Source organism: Patagioenas fasciata, chromosome 3 (genome assembly GCF_037038585.1).
Source record: "Patagioenas fasciata isolate bPatFas1 chromosome 3, bPatFas1.hap1, whole genome shotgun sequence".
NCBI lineage: Eukaryota > Metazoa > Chordata > Aves > Columbiformes > Columbidae > Patagioenas > Patagioenas fasciata.
Genome location: NC_092522.1, coordinates 11,350,713 through 11,374,917, shown reverse-complemented (window position 1 = coordinate 11,374,917; position 24,205 = coordinate 11,350,713). Strand labels below are relative to the sequence as shown.

The 24,205-nt window shown below is 43.7% G+C and overlaps 1 protein-coding gene across 1 annotated transcript; it reads left to right on the top strand.

Moving 5' to 3' along the window:
- Positions 1-1,068: 1,068 nt before the first annotated feature.
- APMAP (adipocyte plasma membrane associated protein) lies at positions 1,069-22,434 on the top strand. The gene is made up of 9 exons (XM_065834959.2): positions 1,069-1,199; positions 2,450-2,566; positions 5,769-5,884; positions 15,256-15,348; positions 17,363-17,479; positions 18,643-18,817; positions 19,210-19,344; positions 19,717-19,909; positions 20,931-22,434. The coding sequence occupies exons 1-9, from the start codon at positions 1,108-1,110 to the stop codon at positions 21,138-21,140; spliced, it is 1,248 nt and encodes a 415-aa protein (XP_065691031.1). The 5' UTR covers positions 1,069-1,107; the 3' UTR covers positions 21,141-22,434.
- The last annotated feature ends 1,771 nt before the right edge of the window (positions 22,435-24,205 follow it).

Sequence of the window (24,205 nt, the reverse complement as noted above, 5' to 3'; positions counted from 1 at the left end):
TTTTTAGTGCTCATCCTGCACCTGGGATGTGAAAGATTCAACTAAATTTCTTTTTCTATATATCGGCCGTTGGGGATGTCATTTTACTCCGCTGTGCCTCTGTTCCCATTGCGGAATGCTACTCATGAGGCCCTGTGGTGGAAAGGCTTGTTCAGGAAAGTGAGTGCCTTTAGGGAACGGTGCTGCTAAGCTCTCTTGCAGCTGCTGAGCCTGTAGCCTGAATTGAACCTGAACAGCGACAAAAGGCACCCTCCACACCCCCTTTCCTGGCCGCAGCCTGTGGAAAAGCCAAGTTTTGTTACTAGGCGTGATGCCGAAGAGCCTTTCCTATTCCTTGACAACACGCAGCTGGGGCAGTCACGCGTTCCAGCCCGTGCCTGTTGAGCTAAACTTGTTTAAAACTTTCTTGCAGTGTTAACAAAGCCGTGGGTCTGCTCTTGGCGCCGGCATCCTCTGTCCTTCCTGTAATGCCGCTGCACCCAAGGAAGGCAAAGATGCCAGAAAAATCTCAGCACGTCGTGTTACCCAAAAGACGAGCAAATACTTTGTTGCGGGAGCCCGCGGGCTGACAAAGCCGGGGAGCGCGGGTACCACCGTCCGCATCTGGGTTGTAATCTCGTGAGCGTAGAAGATGTCATCAGGGACAGGCAGCTCTGCCCGCTCCCACCCCCAGCGGGGGTTGGCCTTCAGCGTCCCAGGGCCCCGGGCGGCCCTCTGCCTTCCTGTCCCACTGGAGACCAGTGCCCTGCCGCAGGAGGAAAAATCACCCCGTCCCTCCCTCCCTCCCTTGCTGTTTCCTGGCGCCATCTTGCGGGCCCTGGCGCTCAGGCTCGCCGTGCCAAGGGCGCGCCCGGGAGGGGAACAGCTGCAGCACCAAGCCCTGCCCACGGCTGCCCCAGACGGCCCACGAGGCAGCGGCGGAGCTCGCTGAGACCCCCGTCGCAGTAGGGTAGCTATCAATACGCACTGCCCGCCTAGCGACTCCCGCCCGCCGCGGCGGGGAGCGGCTCCTCCCTGAGGGGAGAGTGGGGGCGGGCCCAGGGGGCGGCTCCTTGGGGGTGGTGGAGGGGGCGGGGCAGGTGGGCCCCGGCGCTCGTCGGTTGCAGCATGAATGAGGCGGAGGGTCTGCGGCAGCGCCGGCCCTTCCGGCCACAGATTATCACCGAGGACAGTCCAGCGCAGGAGGCCAAGGAGGGCAGGTGGGCCCCGGCGCGGTCCTCCTAGGCGGGGAGGGCAGAAGGGCCGTGGAGGTGGGGTAGGCCTAGTCTGAGGAGAGAGGAGGAGCGGGCTGCAGGGCGCCGTGTGACGGCAGTATTCAAAGAGCCCGGGCCTGGCTGAGATGAGGGGGGTATTCGGGTTGACCCGAGGGAAGAGCCTGGTCTGGTCGGGAACCCGAGGAGCAGAGGTCGTGGTGGATTGGGGGTTCCGGCGTGACCTGGGGCTGTAGGGTGGTGATTGGGCCCGGACTGAGGGACATCTGGAAATGTTGGAAGGGGATAGGCTCCACTAGCCTGGCCAGACCCGCCCCAGGTGAGGGAGCGCCTGGTCTGGGCCAGAGTGCTCTGGGAGAGGCTGACGTGGGTGAGAGTGGGTGGAAGGGTCTAGCCGCCCTGAGGCTTCAATTCCCCGCTTGTGGCTGACAGCATAGGTTGATTCTGTGGCATTCATGGGTGTCAGCCTGTGAGTCGTACCCTCCTCTGCAGTGGGTGCTTCTCACCAGAGTGCTTGTGCTCCTGCTGTAGCTGGCTGACAGAGAGAGGAGGACACCTCCTTCTGCTGAGCTGCAGGAAGAGACTGTAACAAAAAAAAAAAAACACGGTTTAGTGTGTGGCTGTGGTTTGTTTCCTTGTTTTTGATTTTGTGCTGCACTGTTTGTAGTTACTTTTGCTTTCTCTGAGAGACTGCAAATAATAAGATGTAGACCTTAATACCTTGTGAATACATTTAACTTTCCAGTTAGCTATAGCTTTATTCAGCATGACTGTAGATAAGGGTAGCGGCAAATAATCACTGAAGCTTAAATAACATTTCTAAAATAAGTACCAAGGCCTCATATTTGTTCTGAAACTGTTCTATTTTCGGGGAATACTTCTTAATTGTCTTGATTTCCTAGCCAAGAAATAACAGTTATCCTGTTGTGGCTTGCACTGATTTATTGTGAGTGTGATTAAGTCCTCTAAAACTCTGGTTAGTCTGTTTACATTTGGCTGTAACTGTATCTGAAACCTGTACATGAGAATACCTCATATGATGTCAGTATGCTGAGACTGTGCCTTTCACTTATCCTAATGAGTTCAAAATGGGCTTTAAAGGTCATTCAGAATGGCGTTGGGCAAAAGTATTTCTGTTTCCTTTTGTGAAGAAAACAGGCTGTTAAAGAATTTTTAAAGACTGCTGTATCTAAAAGCAGCTTATCACGTTAATCCTGTTTCTTGTCTGGTTTTGGCAGTACCTACAGCAGCAAGGTGTTCCGTATTACCTTCTTGACTTTGGCTACATCTGTAACTGTGCCTCTGCTTGGAGTAACTGTTCTACTGGATTGTCCTATAGACCCTCAGCCTATAAGGTAAGTTGTTGCTTTGTTTTGAAATAAATGTCATTGAAGTGTGATTTCTCATATGTGTTCTGTTGGTTTGTTGTTGCTTTTTATTCCAGCAAACAAGAGTCAACTGTGTAAAGTGGTTCTAACTGGATTAAGAAATTGGGGAGTGATTGCAGCGTTAGCCATTGCCATACCTGCTTCACATACCCAGTCTGTTTCTGAGCCTGCTTCTGCAATTGTGTGTAACTACTGATCATTGAAGGAGCTGAGTTACTTTATTTGACCATTAATCTAGAAAATTATTTTCAGCTGTCCAGGCTGTCAGTGGAGCTTGTTATCACTTATGTGCACTCTTGCCTTCTGTAAGACAAGAAGTGCGTTTTCACTAAGGACTGAGTTTTACCCTTGTTATTCTAGTTCTGTCAAAGAAACTGTTTATCTGAGGATGCAAATTGAAATGGATAACCTGACTGGGTTGATTTGGTGCTTTGTACCAGCAAAACCATATGGTGATGTTACATTTAAATGCAGATCTCATAAAGCAGTGTAGTTTCTGCCCTGTCTGAATTCATAAATGTCTGAATTCATGAGTGTGTGTCTGAATTCATGAGTGTGTGTCTGAATTCATGAGTGTGTGTCTGAATTCATGAGTGTGTGTCTGAATTCATGAGTGTGTGTCTGAATTCATGAGTGTGTGTCTGAATTCAAGTCTGTATCAAATGTGTAGTGTAACAGTGAATCAACTACATGAGAAGATGTGACCTGTGTTTGGAGAAGTTGTGTGTGAAAGGCTTTGACTGCTAGCATAGGGTGGAGCCAGGCTGTTTAGTGCTCTTGGCATTTTTAAGCAAGTGAAAATACTCATTCTGCTAAGTATTTACGATCAACTTAATAATTCCTTCATGAAAAGGAACAACAACACTGTAAATATTTCTAGAGTTGAGAGAAACTGTTGATGTGGTAATTCTGAAAGCTGAAAGGTTATGCCTATAAGGTTTTTCCTTTTATATAGTCCTGGTATAATTCTGGTCCAGGGTAACATTATTCTGCAGGCTTACATTTTGTACTTCATGTCCCTTTTACAGGACTATTCTTTCTGTCCAAATCGGTGGCTTGTATTGCTGTACTTAATTAGTTTCTTAACTTCACTGCCGGAAGTGATTCCTGTCTGTACAATAGATAGAATGATTCTGTGTGATGTTTGTTAAATGTTTTGAAAAAGCTCAAGGAGGTAGATGCTGTCTGACTCAATCCCTTCAGCGAAAGAACATATAGAAATCTCATTTGCCAATAGTGATGTTATTCCTGTAAGCTACTGGAAATAATGAGAAAAAAAGAGGGGTAGAGAAAAAAGCTGATGTGATCTGTGAAATTCCATTTGAAGTGTCTGCAGCTCTGATTTAAGTTCTTCCTCTGTGAGCCTATTTTGGATAGTATTCATCTCAGGGGAGATTTTCTGTTTGCAAACACAACTGTCCAAAGTTTCCAGCAAATGAGTTTCCTATCTGAAGCCTGTTATCATCATTTGAAGCTCTCTAATGCTTGAAAGAAGGGATGGAAAATGAATTTATGTTAGCATTTTGAAGACAACTCTGCTGTAAATCTTCCCTGGACAGGAGCTAGTAGTTCAGTTGGCTTTGCCACTGCATTAATACATACTTAAAGGAAAGTTTGTTGTCTGCAACCAGACAGGTGAAAATATGTATTTTTCTCTTCTTCTGAATTATATGTGTTGTGAACTTGTTTTTATCAACTGTCATGACTTTTATAATTTGCAATTTCAGTTGCCTTTTTTTTCCCACGAGTCACTGAAGCTCTAGAAATTTTCACCATACGAGCAGAGAAGTTGCAATGTGGTGCATGTCAGATAGGTCCTGGATCCTGTGAACCTAGGCAAGTTTTGCAGTCAAACCTCATTTTTTTAGGATTCTACAGGTGGAAGGTGTTTGCTTATGGTCATCCAAGGAGTTATTTAAAAAAAAAAAAATTGAGAAATTCTTTCAAAACTTGACCTAGAGAGCTTTAGCATGTGAATGAACACTTAATGAGCTTACCACTCTGGGCATGTATGCAGCTTTTACTAATAACTTGAAATAACTTAAAATCTTCGACTTGCAGGGTCTGAGGTGGCTATGTGTGTGTTTTTAGGAACCTGAGAGACTGAAACATATTTGAGTTTGTCTGTACAGTTAAGGCTAGTTTTGAAGCACTGTGCTTTGGAGCCTGGTATTTAAGTTGAATCTGTGTAGCCATCTTACTGCGTCCATTCTCCATGTCTTTGTAGTTGGTTTGAACTCCAGTTGGCTTGAATCTGGCTATTTATGTGAATAAGGGCTTGCAAGATTGGACCTTATTTTGTCATTTTGAGATTTCAGTTCTATAACCTTTATGTTTATGTGCAATTTATTCCTTCAAGTTGGTCTTTCTCCATGGAAGTCATGAATGAGAATATATATTTTAATATGGTATGAAGCCCTGTGTGTTCCTGTGCTCAAACTACTAGAAGACTTTTTTTCCCCAGTTGTATGCTAATCAGTAAATAAAAATTGTTTTTTCTCCATGATGAAGTTGCTACGTGGTATCAGATCTCGGTATATTGTAAAATGACGGCTTTTTAAATTTGGAAACTGTTTTGCTTAGGAATTTTCATATATACATCTACTTAAGAAAAGTATTCTAGTACAAACAACTCATTCAGCTGAGTAAGAAAGCAGTTGTTTGTTTGTATTGTGGCAATGTGGAAATGTTTTGCCTTTGTGTAAGACAGATTAACTGGGAATGTGTTTTTGGACTTTGCTGGAGTCCAGTCTGGGAAGCCCCAAGCCAGAGAGATTTTTTTTTTAGTATTGCCCACAGTGAGCTTAATACACAAACGAGGTCAGATGCTGCTTACCTCGGGAAATTTGTTGAATGTTGGTAGGGAAAGTAGCGATAAGACAGTAGGAAGATTGGCAACCAGTGGGGACAGGCTGGCGAAAGTTACCACCGTGGACCCAGGGTCCAATTGACTGCTCTGGCAGCAGAACCAAAAAGTTTTGATTCTTGATGAACAAGGGTCATTTTTTCAGCTTGCCAGATGCATTTTCTTCTTTGTAAAACGCTCTATGTAAAGCATAGGTCAAGTTTGGAGGAGTTGGCAAACTAGGAGAAAAGTGATCCAGTATGTTGCTCAAGAGTGTTTGCAGATACGTGCAAGGGATCACAAGGTCTGTGTTCTGTTTTGCAGTTTGAAGGAACCTCCCCTCCTGACGGGTGCACTAGAGCCCAATGTCAAGTTGCGAAAAGCTGAGCGGTTATGGGAAAATCAGCTGGTGGGACCAGAGTCCATTGTCAATATTGGGGGTAAGCACTGACAAAATAAGCTTTTAACGAAGGGTCTTTAAATGTTACTCCATTGATAAGGTTTTGTTCAGCAGTATAACAAATCCTGGAAGTTATTTTGAATATGTAGGTTTTTAAAAAAATAATTGTTTTATGCAGCAAAATGTGGCTGCTGTATACTGCTTTTCTGATGTTTCTCCAGTATAAAATAAATCTTGTTGCCGGATTAAAAATCCCGGTCTTCCAGGAGTGAAAGCAGCACCAATGCAGTCAGGGTCTACTTACGTTTGAAGGAAGTGGTCCCATTTTTCATTTGGCTAGCTCTTAACTGTGAATTACTTTTTACAGGGTACTACCTACTACTCTTTTAATGCTCATTGCCTCGGGGGAGCAGAGTTTTGTGGTGTTAATTTTTACTTCTATGATGGAAAAAATCTCAAATTGATAAACAGCATATTTACATTTTAGTGCTGTTGCATGCATTACAGGTGCCATCCTATACTTCTCTCTTATGATATATGTGTTCTCCCCAAATCACCAACCCATGCCACCTCTGAGCGGTTTTTTAATGAGATGGCTGAACTTGTAATGGCAGGATACCCACTCAGTCAGAAACCAGCTTTGTGCAGAGGTTGTTCCCTGTGCCTTCTGAAGGGGGCTGAGACTAGAAACTGCTCTTTCCATTAGTCCTTGACTGTTTTTATGTGAAAAGAATAGAGTGTGAGAGTTGTAAGCATCCTTCAGTGTAAGAGTCGCTCAGTAGCTGTATCATTTATTTTACTTCTGCTTTATCTTCTAATGAATTAGTAAAATATTTTTAAAAATATTTTGGCCAGCAAGAAACTACTGTAAATTCCTTCCTCAGATTATGCTTTTTCTACCTATGTTAACAATGTGCTAATGTGATTACTTGAAGCCACTGATTCTTTTCTGTCAGATAGTTTCACTGATCTCATTGGAAAGTCTTTAAGGAGACCTTCCTGCAAGAGGCAACTGGCCTGTGGATGAAGTAATCAACCTGACTGGGAATAAGTTTTGTATTAATAAATGTTGAAGTCTTCTTATTCCCTTTTAAAAGTGTAATTAGCGAACTTAAAACTTAAGTTAAATTGGAGGTGTAAAAGTCCAAGCAATGGGCTCTACTGATCCAACAGTCTTTCATTTAATTTGGTTGTATGGAAAAGTTTGTGTGTTGTTTGTATTCGGTGTGTGCTGGGTCATCAAGGTGGCGTTGATTTATACACTGCCAGGACATCATAGAATCACAGATTGTTAGGGATTGGAAGGGACCTCAAAAGATCATCTAGTCCAATCCCCTTGCCAGAGCAGGAACACCTAGATGAGGTTACACAGGAAGGCGTCCAGGCGGGTTTGAATGTCTCCACAACCCCTCTGGGCAGCCTGTTCCAGTGTTCTGTCACCCTCACTGAGAAGTTTCTTCTCATATTTAAGTAGAACCTTGTGTTCCAGTTTGCACCCATTACCCCTAGTCCTATCATTTGTTGTCACCGAGAAGAACCTGGCTCCATCCTTGTGACACTCACCCTTTATATATTTGTAAACATTAATGAGGTCACCCCTCAGTCTCCTCTTATCCAAGCTAAAGAGCCCCAGCTCCCTCAGCCTTTCCTCACACAGGAGATGCTCCACTCCCTTAATCATCTTTGTTGCCCTGTGCTGGACTCCCAGCAGCAGATCCCTGCCCTTCTTGAACTGAGGGGCCCAGAACTGGACACAGATGTGGTCTGACCAGGACGGAGAAGAGGGGAAGGAGAACCTACTAACCTACTAACCATCCCCCTTCTAATCCACCCCAGGATGCCATTGGCCTTCCTGGCCACAAGGCCACAGTGCTGGCTCATGGTCATCCTGCGGTCCACCAGGACCCTCAGGTCCCTTTCCCCTATGCTGCTCAAATCTGGGTATTCTATACCATAAAAGGTCAAGCTAAGGTTCTTTCATTATTGCTGTTGTTACCGCTTATTGGGTTTTTGTTGTGTTTTTTGTGTTGTTTTTTTTTTCGTAGCTGTTCCGTTAAACTGTTCTTATCCCAACCCACGAGTTTTGCCTTTCTTTTCTGATTGTCCTCTCCATCCCACTGGGGACAGGGAGGGGTGAGCGAGTAGCAAGTGCTGCTGGGAGGGGGGGCTGAGGCTAAACTATGACAGTCTTTTTTGGCGAAACAGGCAGGAGAAATAAAAGGGTTGGGATAATGATAGAGCTGACCAGAGTGTGTTAAACATTGTTAGTTAAGTGGTCACGATGTTTCTGTCTTTGTCCGCGTGACTGTGTCATCTGAATCCCTATATGCAGTGTGTTCCCTGCAGTTCTGTTTATTACATCTGGGTAAGGAATTAGGTTTATCACCTTCTTCTCCCTTATGATATCAACCTATGAGATCGTGATTTCATTTCTTACACCTTATTGGTATTTTTATAAGATGTTGATATTTCCTCACCTGGGCGCTATCTCTCGGAATTGATGAATAGTTGCACCCAGTCTACGGAGAGGACATAAGCAGGTGTTTCTTCACATCCCTTTTCTCCTCCAGTTTAGGTGCAACAGATTTTGAGGATTTTTGAACACCCTAGGGATATTCAAGCTAGCATGCTCTTGTTTTTATGGTTTCTGAATATGTGTCAGGTTATGTACAGGGTTATAAGAGGATGTGTTAAGAATATCACCCATAGAATTACCCCAAGATCATGGGTGGAACGACATATGGGAAAATATGGGCAGGTATCTATAGAATTTTTTGCCTCTGGTGGTTTGGAGCTGCAGCTGCAGGACTCTGAGGATAGAATAATTAAAAGGAAAATGCTTTGGCTGCTTCAAAGAAGCACATCTTACTGCACTGTGCTGGGCCCTGGCCAGTATCTATCAAACACTGCTCAATGCCGTGTGGCATTCCCAGGGTCAAGATGGGAGTGACAGACTGACAGGCACTATGGCTACTCCCACCCTTGTGCCAAACACTGCAGCTGCTCAGACTCCAGTGACAGGCACCATGGCTACCCAGACAAAGGCAGCAGGTGCTGCAGCTGAATCAGAGAACCAACCACTGTCTGTATCAGTTGCCCCTTTCCAGAAAAAAACAAACAAACAAAAAAAAAAAAAACCATGAAGAAATCAGTTTGCTTAGTGAGGGAAGACGATGACCCAGCCTCATCACAAGAACAGAAGGAGGAGACAGAACCAGAGATAATCATCCAATCCCTATCCCCACTTGAGCTGCGAGTTATATGAAAGGATTTCAGCTGCCGGGATGGCAAGCTCATCGTTACTTGGCTGCTCTGATGCTGGGATAATGGGGCTGATGGCTCGGAATAATAGGGTAGGGAAGTGAAGCAACTAGGATCCCTGTCTAGGGAAGTGTGCATTGACCAAGGCGATTGGAAGAAAGACACAAACCCTAAGACACAAACCCTCAGCTTCTGGAGATGACTTCTGTGGGGTGTGAAGGACAGATACCTGTTCAAGGAAGATGTTACCTGTCACCCAGGCAAGTGGACTACTGTGGAGAAAGGTACTTGAGGAAATTAGCTGTTCTGGAGGTGATTTATAATGACACCAACAATGATGATGTCATTGATCCCGATGAAATTCGGTGCACGCAACCCGTGTGGTGGAAGTTCCTCCGGCATGCACCGTCATCCTATGCCAGCTCATTGGCAGTAACGTCCTGGAAAGAAGGCAAGGGACAAACGGTGGATGAATTGGCTGACCAGCTCTGTCAGTATGAAGGAAATCTATCTTCCTCTCTACAGGCCCGCGTCTTGGCTGTGGAGAAACTGCCGGATATGCTAGCTGAAAAATTATCCCAAGAGTTACAGCATTTTGAAGACATGTTACGATCCTTACCTGTGTGGTCTAGGGTCTCAGCTACTTGGAATGAGCGTCTCTCCACCCTGTGGTTTTTCCTGCGTGACCATGGAGGAGACATGAGGAGGTGAGATGGGCAACCTACCTCAGTCCTAGAGGCACAGGTACATGTGTTGAAAGGAAAGACAATCACAAGAGGAGATTATTACAGGAAAAATGCTGCCCCAGTTTCCAGCAGGCAGTTCCCCAGACAGAGTAGAAGAGCTGATCTTGCTTCTTATCCTCTTGAAGGGACTTCTGATTCATTCTTGCAAAAAAGAAGCAATGAGTACCATGACCAGGACTGGAAGGGCCCTGCTTCCAGTCAGGTGGAGGAGAGGGACAGATGGGTTTTTTGGGCTGTGTGGATTTGATGGCCTGGACTCACAAGAGTACAAGGCTCTGGTGGACATTATTCCATCTGGTGGACTTTATTCCATCAAACTATGAAAGGGCAGAACCTATCAGCATTTGTGGAGTGACCGAGGGATCCCAATAGTTGACTGTATTAGATGCTGAGGTGAGTCTGGAAAGGACTGGTAAAAGCACCCAATCGTGACTGGTCCAGATGCTCCATGAATCCTTGATATAGACTACCTCAGAAGAGGGTATTTTAAGGACCCAGAAGGGTACTGGTGGGCTTTTGGCATAGCAGCCATAGAGACAGAGGACATTAAACAGATGTCTACCTTGCCCGAAACCTTCTGTTGTAGGATTGCTGACGGTCAGAGGCCAGCAGGTCCTGATTGGTACCGCGAAGGTGCGCTGGTGCAATATCCCACTAACCGAGACTCTCTCTCCATAAGTTGATTCGTCAACTGGAGAGCCAGGGAGTGATCAGTAAGACTCACCGACTCTTTAACAGTCCCATATGGCCAGTGAGGAAGCCCAGTGGAGAGTGGAGACTAACAGAAGACTCTCATGGCCTGAATGAAGTCATGCCACCATTAAGTGCTGCCCTGCCGGATATGCTAGAGCTGCAATATGAACTAGAGTCAAAGGCAGCCAAGTGGTATGCCGCAATTGGTATTGCTAATACATTTTTCTCTATTCCTTTGGCAGCAGAGTACAGGCAACAGTTTGCTTTCACCTGGAGAGGCATCTAGTACACCTGGAATCAACTGCCACAGGGGTGGAAACACAGCTCTACCATTTGCCATGGACTAATCCAGGCAGCACTGGAGCAGGGCAAAGCTCTGGAACACTTGCAGTATATTGACAACGTCATTGTGTGGGGTGACAGAGCAAAGGAATCTTTGAGAAAGGTGAGAATAATCCAGATTCTTCTGCAAGCTGGTGTTGCTATAAAACAAAGTAAGGATAAGGGACCTGCACAGGAGATCCAGCTTTTAGGAGTAAGATGGCAAGATGGATGTTGTCAAATTCCAGTGGATGTCATCAACAAAAGAGCAGCTATGTCTGCACAAACTAATAAAAAGGAAACACAGACTTTCTTGGGACTTGTGGGATTTTGGAGAATGCATGTTCCTGGCGACAGTCAGATTGTGAGCCCTCTCTATCAGGTGACCTGGAAGAAGAATGTCTTTGAGTGGGGCTCTGAACAAAGTCTTATGAGGAGTGGTTGAAGGAGATGGTGCTGTTTGGCCTTGAGAAAAGGAGGCTCAAGGGAGATCTTATTGCTGTCTACAACTACTTGAAAGGAGGTAGTAGCATGAAGGGTATTGGCCTCTTCTCCGAATTAGCAAGTGACAGGACAAGAAGAAATGGCCTCAAGTTGCTCCAGGGGAGGTTTAGATTGGATATTAGGAAAAAATTCTTCACAGAAAGGGCTGTCAGGGATTGGAACAGGCTGTCCAGGGAAGTGGTTGAGTCACCATCCCTGGAGATGTTTAAAAGGCATTTAGACGAGGTTCTTAGGGACATGGTTTAGTGCCAGAGTTAGGTTAGGTTATGGTTAGACTTGATGATCCTGAGGGTCTCTTACAACTGAAATTATTCTATTCTTTTCTAAATTAAGCAGGAGACAGTCCCTGCCATGGCTCTTGGGGCAGTCCGGGTAGGACAAGATGTTAAAAATGTGCTCTACACTGCAGCTAAGGAGAATGGCCCTACCTGGAGCCTTTGGCAGAAAGCACCAGGGAAGACTCGAGATCAGCCTCTGAGATTTTGGAGTCAGAGATACAGAGGATCTGAGGCCTGCTACGCTCCAACTGAAGAGAAGATACTGGCAGCATACGAAGGGGTTTGAGCTGCTTCAGAAGTGGTTGGTACTGAAACACAGCTCCTCCTGGCACCTCAACTGGTGGTGTTGGGCCGCATATTCAAAAGGAAGGTCCCTTCTACTCATCATGTGACTGATGCCATGTGGAGTAAGTGGGTCACATTGATCACACAACAGGCTCAAATGGGGAACCTTGATAGCCCAAGGATCTTAGGAGTGATCACGGACTGACCAGAGAATAAGGATTTCAGAGTATTGCCAGAAAAGGAGGTGACACGTGCTGAAGAGGTCCCACTGTATCATAAGCTACCCGAGAATGAGAAGCGATGTACCTTGTTTACTGATGGGTCCTGTCACATTGTGGGAAGGCATTGGATGTGGAAATCTGCTGTGTGGAGTCCCACACGGCAGGTCTCAGAAGCCACTGAGGGACAAGATGAATCAACTCAATTTGCAGAGGTGAAAATCCAGCTGGCTTTAGACGTTGCTAAATGAGAAAAGTGACCAGTGCTTTATCATTGTATTGACTCATGGATGGTGGCAAATGCCCTGTGAGGCTGGTTACAGCACTGGAAGAGAAGCAACTGGCGGTGCAGAGGCACACCCACCTGGGCTGCTGAATTGTGGCGAGATATTGTTGCCCGACTAGAGAACCTGCCTGTAAAACTTCACAATGTACATGCCCGTGTGCCTAAAAGTCAGTCCACTGAAGAACATCAAAACAACCACCAGGTGAATCGAGCTGCCAAGATTAAAGTGACTTAGGTAGATTTGGACTGGCAATACAAAGGTGAATTGTTCATAGCTCATTAGGCCCATGATGCCTCAAGTCATCAAGGAAGGGGTGCAACATATAGATGGGCTCGTGATCAAGGGGTATGTATGGACTTGATCATGGACACTATTGCACAGGTTATTCATGACTGTGAAACATGCACTGTGATCAGGCAAGCCAAGCAGTTAAAGCCTGTGTGGCATGGGAAGTGATGGCTAAAGTATAAATATGGGGAGGCCTGGCAAATTTACTATATCACACTCCCACAAACCCAACATGGCAAGCCCTATGTGCTTATTATGGTGGAAGCAACCACTGGATGGCTGGAAACATATGCCATGCCACTGCCCAGAACACTGTCATGGACCTTGAAAAGTAAGTCCTATGGCAACATGGCACCCCAGAGAGAAGTGAGTTAGACAATGGAACTCATTTCCAGAACAACTTTTGGGCCAAAAAGCATGGCACTGAGTGGGTATATCACATCCCCTACCATGCACCAGCCTCCAGGAAAACTGAAAGGTATGAGGACTTCACTAAGAGCAATGGGTGGTGGAACTTTTAGAAATTGGGATTCAAATTTAGCAAAAGCCACCTGGTTAGTTAACACCAGGGGATCTACCAATCGAGCTGCCAAATTGAAGCTTCCACACACTGTAGAGGGGATAAAGTCCCTGTGATGTGAATGAAGAATGTCTTGGGGAAAACAGTTTGGGTTACTTCTGTCTTGCACAAAGGCAGACCCATCCATGGGATTGCTTTTGCTCAGAGACCTGGGTACACTTGGTGGGTAATGCTAGAGGATGGAGGAGTCTGATGTGTACCTCAGGGGGATTTGATTCTGGGTGAGAATACTCCCATGATGTGAATTGTACTGTATAAATGTAGGAGCAGTAACATTTATACAGTCCTAAAATTACATTTGACCCTTTGAAGGCAACTGTGAGGCTCATGTGGCCCCCAGTGAAAATGAGTTTGACACCCCTGCTGTACACCATGCTAACAGTATTCAGTAAGTACCTTTCACATTAATGAAGAATGAACTTCAATAAAATGAAGTGCAGTAATGATGGAACCGAAGCTTGCTCCAACAACTAGTATCCAGCCATCTCCTCAAGGTCAATGCTTTTGACATGCAAACCATGAACAAGAACTGAGTGTTCCAGACTCGACACGCAACAATGCAACAGTCCAAAATGACACTCCATCTTTCTTGCCTGTCCTGATAGTGTCCAACATCATGGACTCAATGAACATTTCAGAGGAATGAGACTATGCCATGAGCTAAGGGAGAAAATATCTGTGTGTATATATATGTGTGTATACGTTTTTAAGGTGTTAGTAATTAGTTGAAGCACATGGGCAAATGTAAGACCTGAGCATGACATAAATGGTATAGAATAAGGGGTGGAATGTGCTGGATCGGTCAAGATGGGATGAATTTCTACACTGCTGAAATATCTGGGTTTTCTATACTATATAAGGTCAAACTCAGGTATAAAGGCGAGAGAATCCAGGGACACGTTCTCTCTCGTGCTGAGTCCGGAGTGGTCTGGATCAGCTCCTTCTTGACCATGCAGTTTGATGCTTTTGTATTTCTGGTGTAAGTTGTGGTTTAGGGCAGGGTGGAGCAGTTTCAATGTGAGCTGTGGCTGGGGCAATGGGGGAATTTCAGTGCAAGCTGCGGCGAGCACCTACTCGCCTCTGTGGAGGGGCTTCCATGTGGTGAAACCAGTGTGGATTGGGTTGTGCTGTGTGTCTATTGCTTGTGTAGGTCCTTTCACTATTGCTGTTGCTACTGCTTATTCGTTTTGTGGTTGTTGTTTGGATTTTTTTCCCCTTTGCTGTTCCATTAAACTGTTCTTATCTCAACCCACAAGTTTTGCCTTTATTTTCTGATTCTTCTCTCCATCCCACTGGCGAAGGATGAGAGAGCAGCATGTGGTTTTAGCTGCTGGGTGGAGGGGGCTGGGGCAAAACTACAACACAGTGAATCTGTCTTATGCTACCCCATGGCTTGGCATGGATACAGTAATTTGGCAATGCTTTTGATTTGGGTGGTTGTTCAATTGCTGTGTTTTTTGTAATTCTCAGAATTGAAACAATATCAGCATTGGCAGGTGTCCAGCAGCCTATATCAGAATGAGAAGTTTTATGTAGTCAGCCTCTCATTGAAGTGTGCTAAGATGGATATAGTGCCTGACTACATTTTAGGATGATGTAGAAATTTGCCCAGAGGGATCAATCCAATGACTAGCCTTTAAGTTGTTACATCCACCTTTAACCAAGGATTTGGACCACTTACTGGTGAAAAGCTTCATATTCCATATGCATAACTCCTAAGGCTTAAATCTTTCCTCTTTTTTTTTTGAGTTGGAAGAAACCTAACTAAATACTCTTACTTGCCTTCATCTTTCCCTTTCCCTCTTTATTCTTCTGCTGTGACTGAAGGAGGCTGTTATTTCACTGTATTTTAAACATGAATTCTACTTCATGCTAGTAGAAGGGTCATGTAGAAGGATGTTTGCTACTACAGTTTTGTGAACAAATTAATCATACCAGTTTTTTTTACAGATGTGCTCTTTACTGGGACAGCTGATGGGAAGATTATCAAAATTGAAGATGGGGAAATACAAACAATAGCCAGAATTGGCCATGGTCCTTGTGGTGAGTGACAGATCCTGAATACAGTGTACCTGAAAATGTCTAGGTCAGGGCTTGTGTTGATTAAATTGGTGTTCTGTCTGGGTTGCTCATGCAAGTTACATACTGCTGTAGAGGTTTGTAACAGAAATATTGATATATTTGTATGAATGACCTATGACTGAAAATATGTATACAAGTGCTGGAAGGAACAGTAGAACAGAGGGGCAAAAGAATTAAAATGGATGCTCTTAGTAACAAAGGACACTATTCCCAGCAGTAAAATTTAGGAGTGTGGGGTTTTTATGTCATGACTACAAGGCCTACACTCTTGTAAAGCTGCAGCATGGATCACTTGTTGGTAGAAGATCTTGCATCTCAAGGCTGGGAGGAATATGAAGTTGAAGTGCGTCACAAATAACATTCCTTTTCTGGTTAGTCCGTCTAGAAAAAGTATGTATTCTAAATAAGAAAAATGTATGGCAGCAACCTGGCCTTATATTTATGGAAGCTGAAGTCAGGAGAATTCTGAGGTGAAGGGCCACCCCGTGAAAACTGAGGACTCCTAAACAAGTGTGAGTGAATGAACTCTGAGATAGCGTGTCACTGGGAAAGATCAACTTAGAGACTTAAAAAATAAATATCACCTTCCCCATCTGCAGAATTTTGCCTTGCATTTTATTGTACTGATTTCTCTTCCTCTCTTTGTAAGCACAGTGGGGGGTTCGTGGTGGCTGCACCAGCTTTAGCAGAGATCATCAATTGGCCATGAGATTTCTGTTTTGTCACCGCTAAATTGCCATTATTTCTTGTTGAATTCCACACCTCTTTCTGAACCACATACTTGCTTCATTTAATGAGACTTCTGGAACTGAGTGAGAAACTGGTAGCAGCTTGTTTATTAACAGAACCATTTCTATGGGGAAACTTAGCGTTGGCCCTCTCAGTATTGCCTGGGCAGCCTGAGAAGCCTGGCTGCTCTTTGTCGGAGCTGTGGGTGGTTTTGTCGTAATGATGTAGAAGCTTACATGTGGTTCTGCAGCATTGTCCTGGTTGCTAGTTAGACAGAAGTTATGGACGGGGACTGTTGCTGTCTTTATGTAGCTCAGATGACCGCATTCATTATTTTAGCTATGTCATTTTACAGGGATGCTCACATGATTTGGCTCAGGACTGATTTAGAAGCATTTTCTTGGCTACCTAACAGGTAGGACAGCCTTGGCACTGACAACTAACTAAGTCTGCTGCCACTGGAAGATGGGCTTCCAGCTACTGATTAGACCTGAACATGGCTTAGGATGGATATGAAGAATCACCTTTCCACTGCTCATTTCCATTGGACTTGTACAGCTTGGGAGAGGTGGGAAGATTATGCTGCCCTTTTTCCTTGGGGCCGAAGAGGTAGTGGAGAACCTATAGTTCCATCTTGCCCTCCTTGAGTTGGGGAGTGCAGTGGAAAGGCTGTGGCTGACTGACTTCTCCAGAAGTTTGTATTGCTAATATTTCAAACTACAGATGTTCTGAAGTCTTAGTCCTTCAGGACTCAAGTAGACAATTTTTTCAGATTTGCAGTATTCCCCTTCTTCCTCATATAGAAGTCTTCAGTGTCCGTGTCTTGAGAAACCATTTGTTTCATGACAGTGTTGGACCTTTCCAGAAAAAGGAAGTTCCAAAATGTGCTTTTTTTTTATTTAAAGAAAAACAAAACAAACAAACAAACAAAAAGCACAGTAAAACTGATTGTTTCTGCAAAGAAGCATTCATTTAAATCCCTTTTTTTGACATTCAGCTCTACTTGGGGCAGCTGTTAGCTAGCTACCAGCCTGGCAAATTATATTATCATCTCTAGACTGTTGAAAACATGGAAATATTTGTTTTGCTCACATCTAGGATGTGAGCATCCTAAGAATAATTTCTTTGATGAATGTGTGTGGTGCTGGCCATAGAGTTTTATTAAGCTACAGTTTGACCTATGTAAGTAGTCTGAACACCTTCTATTTATTTATATTTGGAAAACCATTTAAATTTGTTTCATAAGGAACCCATGAAGATGAGCCAACGTGTGGAAGACCACTTGGCATCAGAGTGGGGCCAAATAACACCCTTTTTGTGGCAGATGCTTATTACGGACTCTGTGAAGTTAATCCTGGTACAGGTATGAACTTTCTGCTCAGATGTTCTCTTCCACTACCAATCTGGGCTTCATTTGCAGTTTTGCCAGACATTGCAGGCAAAACAATGCCTGCCTTCTTTGTAAAGTGGTTTGGAGCTGTCTGGATGAAATATGCCATGCAAGAACTTGATATTTATTTTCTTGTAGCAATCGCTCCCTCTCTATATCTGTCTGTCTGGATCAGAGTTACCTGTAGCTTATCTCTTGGTTGTCAAAACTGGTACCATGAAGCTCTGTGTAGCTGTTTTCAGTTTTCATAAAGGGAAAAAAAATTGCTGTTACATAAACTTTTTGTCATGTTTGCTGTACTTTTGTTTGTGCCCTTGATCTCTCTGTGTGGTAGTGAAGAGCTCTTAACTTCCCCATAACCTCAATCTGTAGAAAGTGAAGAAAGATCTCAGTTTTAGGAGCTGTGCTGTCAGAAAGCAATAGTTGCTTTCATGTAGGATTGATTTTCTGACATCTTGCATCTGCAGATTGGCTTGAGGTGAGGAGGGGGAGGCTGGCCAAGCACTGGGTGGGATATAACCCCAGGGCTCAGACTGTGTGGCTCTGGGAGGGTATGATCAAGGTCTCCTCTTTTGATATCAGAGAGCTGCCATACTAGCTTAGTTGTGACAAAAAAACAGCCAAACAAACAAACCCAAACTCCATACCCAAAGATTATTTTTGTTAATTTTTAGCAAATCAATAATTTGCCTGGTAATATGTGGCAGAACAGTTTAGTGAACCTGCTGATGTTTTAAATGTTTAAAAAGTACTATTGTTTGTTTCTACAGATTTACAGGGAAAGGAGGAGTAGTGATTGGCTTACCTGCATCCTTTTAGAGGGTTGGGACCTGAGTTTGCACTTTATTTAATATGAGCTTCAGAAATGTGAAAAGTCTGGCACTTATCAATAGGGAGCATCCTCTACTGTTTCAGTTTTTATGAAGAGTATTTTCTCCTAGTTATTTATGTTTGGTGTTGAGTTGTTCCATTGCAACCCCAAACCTTATTAATTAACAGGGGCATGAATGGAAAAAAAGTGTTTGCTAATTTCATGTTAATATTTACCTTTTTTTCCAAGACAGGACATATAAAAAAACCCCCACAGGACAAGTTTTTATTTATTTTATTTTTTTTTTACTTCTCATTGTAACCAGGTGAAATAAAAATACTTGTGTCAGCCAAAACACTAATTGAAGGTCAGAAGTTGTCATTTGTGAATGATCTTACAGTGACCCAGGATGGGAGAAAAATCTACTTCACAGACTCCAGTAGAAAATGGCAGAGACGAGACTACTTATTCTTGATTATGGAAGGCACAGATGATGGGCGGCAAGTATCTCTTCCCTGTAGGAATGGACTTCACCACTTCCTTGGTCATCAAGTTGTTTCTCTTTATAAAGCACCTGTGCAAACACTGCTCTGCCCAGGAGAGAGAGAGAGAATGTGTGGATGTTTCCAAAGATACCTCCAGTGAAGATTTGCATGGAACATCTGTTTAAAAAGGGAAGGTGTTAGCATTATGTTCAGTCTAAATCCTTCATGGATGCTGCCTCAAGTGGTTTAATATTTTTCCTGCATTCAGAAACAAATGCTTCTTTGCTATTCTGCCTTTTTAACTCAGATGAAGTGCATGTGAGAGAAGATAGAATGCCTGGAAAATGAAACCAAGATGAATAAATATTTGTCTTCACTCAAAACCATATGTAATGCTTTCTTTTTAGCCTGCTTGAATATGACACAGTAACAAAAGAAGTTAAAGTCTTGATGGTGGGACTGAGGTTTCCCAATGGTGTCCAACTCTCCCCTGCTGAAGACTTTGTCCTGGTGCAGGAGACAACCATGGCTAGAATCAGGAGGTGAGTATGACTTTGCTGAAATTATTACTACCCTCTTGTTAGAGACTGGTTAAATAAATGAGTTGAATGACAAAAGATACCCTACACTTCATTCAAGCCTAGTTATCAATGGCAAAGAAGGTGGCCTTCCTCAATACTTAATTTTTTCTTTCACTGTAAACATCTGGACTGCATAATCATGGGCTTCTTGAGCATAGTGGAGTAAGGTGACTTTTTCTGGGGAGAGGAATGTGACTGTGCTGCATTCCCATATAACAAAATACAGAGGAAAAAAAAATATTTTTAGATTTGTAAGTGAATTCCTTTTGCAGGTTTTATTAACTAGACTGCTTTAGTTCAAGATGTCCTAATCGTGCTGTCTGTAACTTTCAGGTATTATGTGTCTGGGCTGATGAAGGGTGGAGCAGATATGTTTGTTGAGAATATGCCTGGACTTCCAGATAATATCAGGCTGAGCAGCTCTGGAGGATATTGGGTAGCTATGTCAGCTATTCGGCCCAATCCAGGATTTTCTTTGTTGGATTTCTTGTCTGAAAAACCATGGATTAAAAGAATGATATTTAAGGTAAAAAAAAAAAAAAAATCTAAAAACTCACCTTTAATGTAGGAAGGGAAGTGATAAATGTTTGTTCGTCCTGTTTCTTCCACTTCAAAGGAAGATTTAAAAAAAAATTTTTGTGCTGTGGTTAAAACTGTTGTGGTTGTCTCCAGGTAGAACAGTCCTTATATATTTATAGGTAGTAAAACTAAAACTTGCTTCTCAGACTAGCAGGTACATATCTCTTGACTTGCCTTCCATCTTGAGTTCAGGAAAGAAAAGGAGACTTATTTCTGCCCTAGCCATGCAGCAACACAGGATCTACACTTCGATATATGAAGATGTTGTCTTTATACCTGAAGTACCTAAATTATTTATTGCCAGTTGTCCAGAGAGCATTTGGGAAGTCTGACCTGTTCTAATGACTACCCTAAGCATCCTAGGAGACAGTGTGTATGTTATGTATGCAACTAGGTGATACTTGGTTCTGACTCAATATGTCTGTTGTTACGTCACACTCCCCTTTAGGATGAGCAAGAATAATGTATTTTGTAAGGGATATTTGATGCTAAAAAAATGGCATGGTGCTTTTTAACAATACAAAGACTTGAAAAAACCCAAACAAACAGTGTTTAGGATTGAAGTGCCTTTTCAGGTAAACAAATTCTGTACCGTCCCTGTAAAACGTGTTATCTCTCCTGTTGCAGTGCAGGAGCCATAACAAACTGATGGTGAGGAGAGCATGATGTCTGCTGCTTGACATCAGCTGCACCAGAACAAGCTGATGTCTCCTGAGTGGACATCTTTCCAGCCTTGTGCTAGAACACTTCTGCTGGTCCCTTTTTTCTTTTTTTTAAGTTGGTTTGTCAGGTGTTAGTTTGTTAAGCTCATGTAATCGTGTTTATTCAAGGTGTGTACTTATGTTTGTAGCTGCTTCTTCCAAGGAGGGTGGAATGTTTTTTGACTATATGAGTGTGAGATACATTAATAATTGTGGAGAATGAAATATTTTGTTGTTAATTTTCCTTTTTTTTTTTTTTTCTTTTAGCTGCTGAGTCAGGAAACTGTGACAAAGTTTGTGCCCAAATATAGCCTTGTTATTGAACTTAGTGAAACAGGATCCTACAAAAGAAGCTTTCATGATCCCAAAGGAGTGACGGTAGCTTATGTTAGCGAGGCCCATGAGCACGATGGATATCTTTACCTGGGGTCCTTTCGGTCTCCATTTATTTGCAGACTTGATCTTCAGCATGTTTAACTGCCCACCCATGATGAAATGCCAGTGTCCTATAATACTCCAGAGGTAAGAAGGAAGCACGTGCTTGAGGCAGTGTGGGACCAAGGACAAAGTGGAAGACAGTCTGTTAATGTGCAGTAGTACTGTTCTGTTGGCATAGGAAAATGTACAGCTTGTTGTACCTGTCCTCTTCCTTGGTTTGACTACTCTTGCTTTGGACTTGGAATGTGTAATTATTAATATCTGAGGAGTATGGTGGGGCATCTTCATACTACAACCGTAGTATGCTCCTTGAAGAAAATCCATTGCTTTTCCATACCTAAGCCTGTTTGGAGTCATCTTAAACAGACATGATCTGTTACCTGTAATGCAGCTGTTTGCCTCCTTAAATTGGAAAGATCTGTGTTGTATAGAATCTAATTGTGTTTGATTTGAATTGAAGGGGATGTCTTGCGTGTGTTTATTTCTGTTTTAGAACTACCTGTTTAGGAGTGATTACAGTGCATGTTCTAATGTCATGTCATGGTGCTGTGGCAGAGGTACCAACATCCAGAACATGCCCAGAAATCCACTTGTACCACTGGGGTTTCTTCAGTTCCAGCCTGTGTAATCAGTGTCAGAAACTACCATCAACTGTTAATCAACATGCACAGTCATTATGGTCATTATGTAGGTGGCCATTCCTGACAGGCATGGGAGGGAAGAGGACCAGCTGCAGGAATCCTCTTCAGCATGCTTTTTGTGAAGAACTGGTAAAGGTTTTGGGGAAGATTGAAATCTGAAGATGAATGTGAACTGAAAGGGCCCCTGTAAAACCCAGTAATGGTGGACAAGGAAATCTTTGGTGAAAAACCTTGGAATGCAGTAATAGCTTATGGATGCTTTCTGTCATCTCCAGAGGAACTGGTTTACTTCCTCTGCTAACAGGTAACTCTGCTTGGTATATGCAGAGAATGCTTTTCTGTCAACTACTACAAAAGAAAGGCCATTCTGTTACAGTTTAAATAAGAGGTATTGGATTTTGAAGAACTAAAGTGGTTACTTCAGCAGCTGTGTGATGTAGTGGATTGATTCCTGCTCTGATACTGAAGACTTTACTGCTCCCTCTTTATCTGCCACTGGGTGATAGTCAAAAATAAACTTACACTATTGCTGAATTTCCTCACCTTTGAAAAGTGAATAATCAAAATTTGCTTGATGTAGTGAAAAGCACCAGAGAAAGGGGAGATGATGTTGAAAGTGCTTTCACTGGCCCTCTGTGCTGTGACATTAATTGATGTGGGGATATGCAAATTAAAGTGATTCTTTCCTGTCAGTGCTTCTGTCACCTTTTTCTGTGTTACCACCAGACTGCAGCAATCCTGTGGCAAGTCACTCATGTTGGATCAGGGTTCCTGTGCAGGCCAGGGGCTGCAAGCCCTTTTGCTTAACCTAGTGGTTGCTAGATTTGGGAGGGAGCTCAGTAGGAAGTAAAAGAAGCCTAGATGAGTTGCTGCAGGCTCTTACCTTTGATCCAGCTGAGTCCTATCTTAATAGTTTGTGGACAGAGATCAAGTGATACTGTGTTAAGTTTGAATGGCTGGAGAGATGTGACCTGCCTGGGGGAAGGGACAGACTTGTTGCTTTGGGAGCTCTGAAGAAGAGCTGAGAAAGGGACATGCTTGCAACATCTCCTTCTGGGGAAACCAGCACAAGTCAGGATGTTTAAACAGCAGCTGGCTAGCATTGCTCTGTCAGCCCTTGCAGCTATTTGTCCCATTGTGGGATATGAAAGTTGAACTTGATGGGATCTTAAATTGGGGTTGCAAAAGCAAGACTGTTCAGGGGCTTGTTTCATGCTGATGCTTTGGTAGCCTTGGGGCAAGCACAGCTTTGCTTGTTGCATAGTTGCCTCTATTGCTTTGTTTTCGAGAAAGTATTTAACTGAATTACTTGTGCTGTCCTCTGTAGTGAAATGGACCTCAGCTGTTTTGGCATGCCAAATGTGATAGCTTTTAAGACACTCTCCCTGAAGTTATGAAGTGGGAAGGAAAATAAGTTGTAGTGCTGGTGTTACTCAAGGGGAATAAGATGTTTTAAAGAATTGTCTCTTGGGAAATTTTTTTGTTCTGATCCTTTTTCTAGTCTTCCACCCCATCACTCCTTCCTGGCCACTGTTGGAGACTAACTTAGTACAGTGCTGATTCTGTGGTCCCACCAAAAAGTTCTTGAGTCTTTTTTTTTTAGTTCTCTCAGAGCTCCATAACAAGTATAGACCCACAGGTCATGAGCATCACAGAATCATAGAACAGTTTGGGTTGGAAGGGACCTTCAAAGGTCACCTAGTCCAATCCCCCTGCAGCGAGCAGGGACATCTTCAACTAGATCAGGTTGCTCAGAGCCCTGTCCAGCCTGGCCTTGAATGTCTCCAGGGATGGGGTATCTCCAACCTCTCTGAACAACCTGTGCCAGAGTTTCACCATTGTAAAACAAAAAAAAAAATCTTCCTCGTTTCTAGCCTGAAGTAACTTGCCTGAAGTAACTTGCTTTTCTCAGGGAAGGGGAAAAGAGAATGACAAATATGAGAGGTAGCTAACAGAATGTGACTTTGTCTAGTGTGACTTTTGATCGGTCTAGTCCAAACTGTCAGACAGTGGCCAGGCATAAGTATCTGAGGGGCACGTGCAAGAAGACTGGAAGTGGTTAATCATGGCAGAACTGAAGCCCAGAAGCAGCTTTCCCTAACATGAAGATAGCTAATGCCCTTGTTCACTGGGACTGTTGCCTTCAAAGCTCTTCTCTTAATCCTGCGGTAGCAGGGAGGGTTGTTCTGCCAACTATCACAGTCAGGAAAAGAGGCTGGACACCAGGAAGATAGTAGAGCTGTCTCCACAAGTGTCTTCCTATGGGGAGCAGTTTCCCTTACATACAGCAAGTCAGGCAAGTGCTGTAGCACAAAGGAAGCTGAGCTGATGCCTTGGGCACTTGGGTTCTGTATTGGCACTGGTGTCTCACGGGAGTTTGGTCGCTGCTACTCCCTTCTGGATGGTGGTATGGGTTCTTTGCTGGCCAGACTTCTCCAGCTGTTCAGAGTGGCTACAGCTGCA

What these genes read in the sequence shown, in the direction of transcription:
- APMAP (XM_065834959.2), top strand. Translation starts at nt 1,108, where the DNA reads ATGAATGAGGCGGAGGGTCTGCGGCAGCGCCGGCCCTTCCGGCCACAG. An exon ending in GTCCATTGTCAATATTGGGG is followed by an intron (nt 5,885 to 15,255) that starts GTAAGCACTGAC and finishes TTTTTTTTACAG; the next exon opens with ATGTGCTCTTTACTGGGACA. An exon ending in ACCATGGCTAGAATCAGGAG is followed by an intron (nt 19,345 to 19,716) that starts GTGAGTATGACT and finishes TGTAACTTTCAG; the next exon opens with GTATTATGTGTCTGGGCTGA.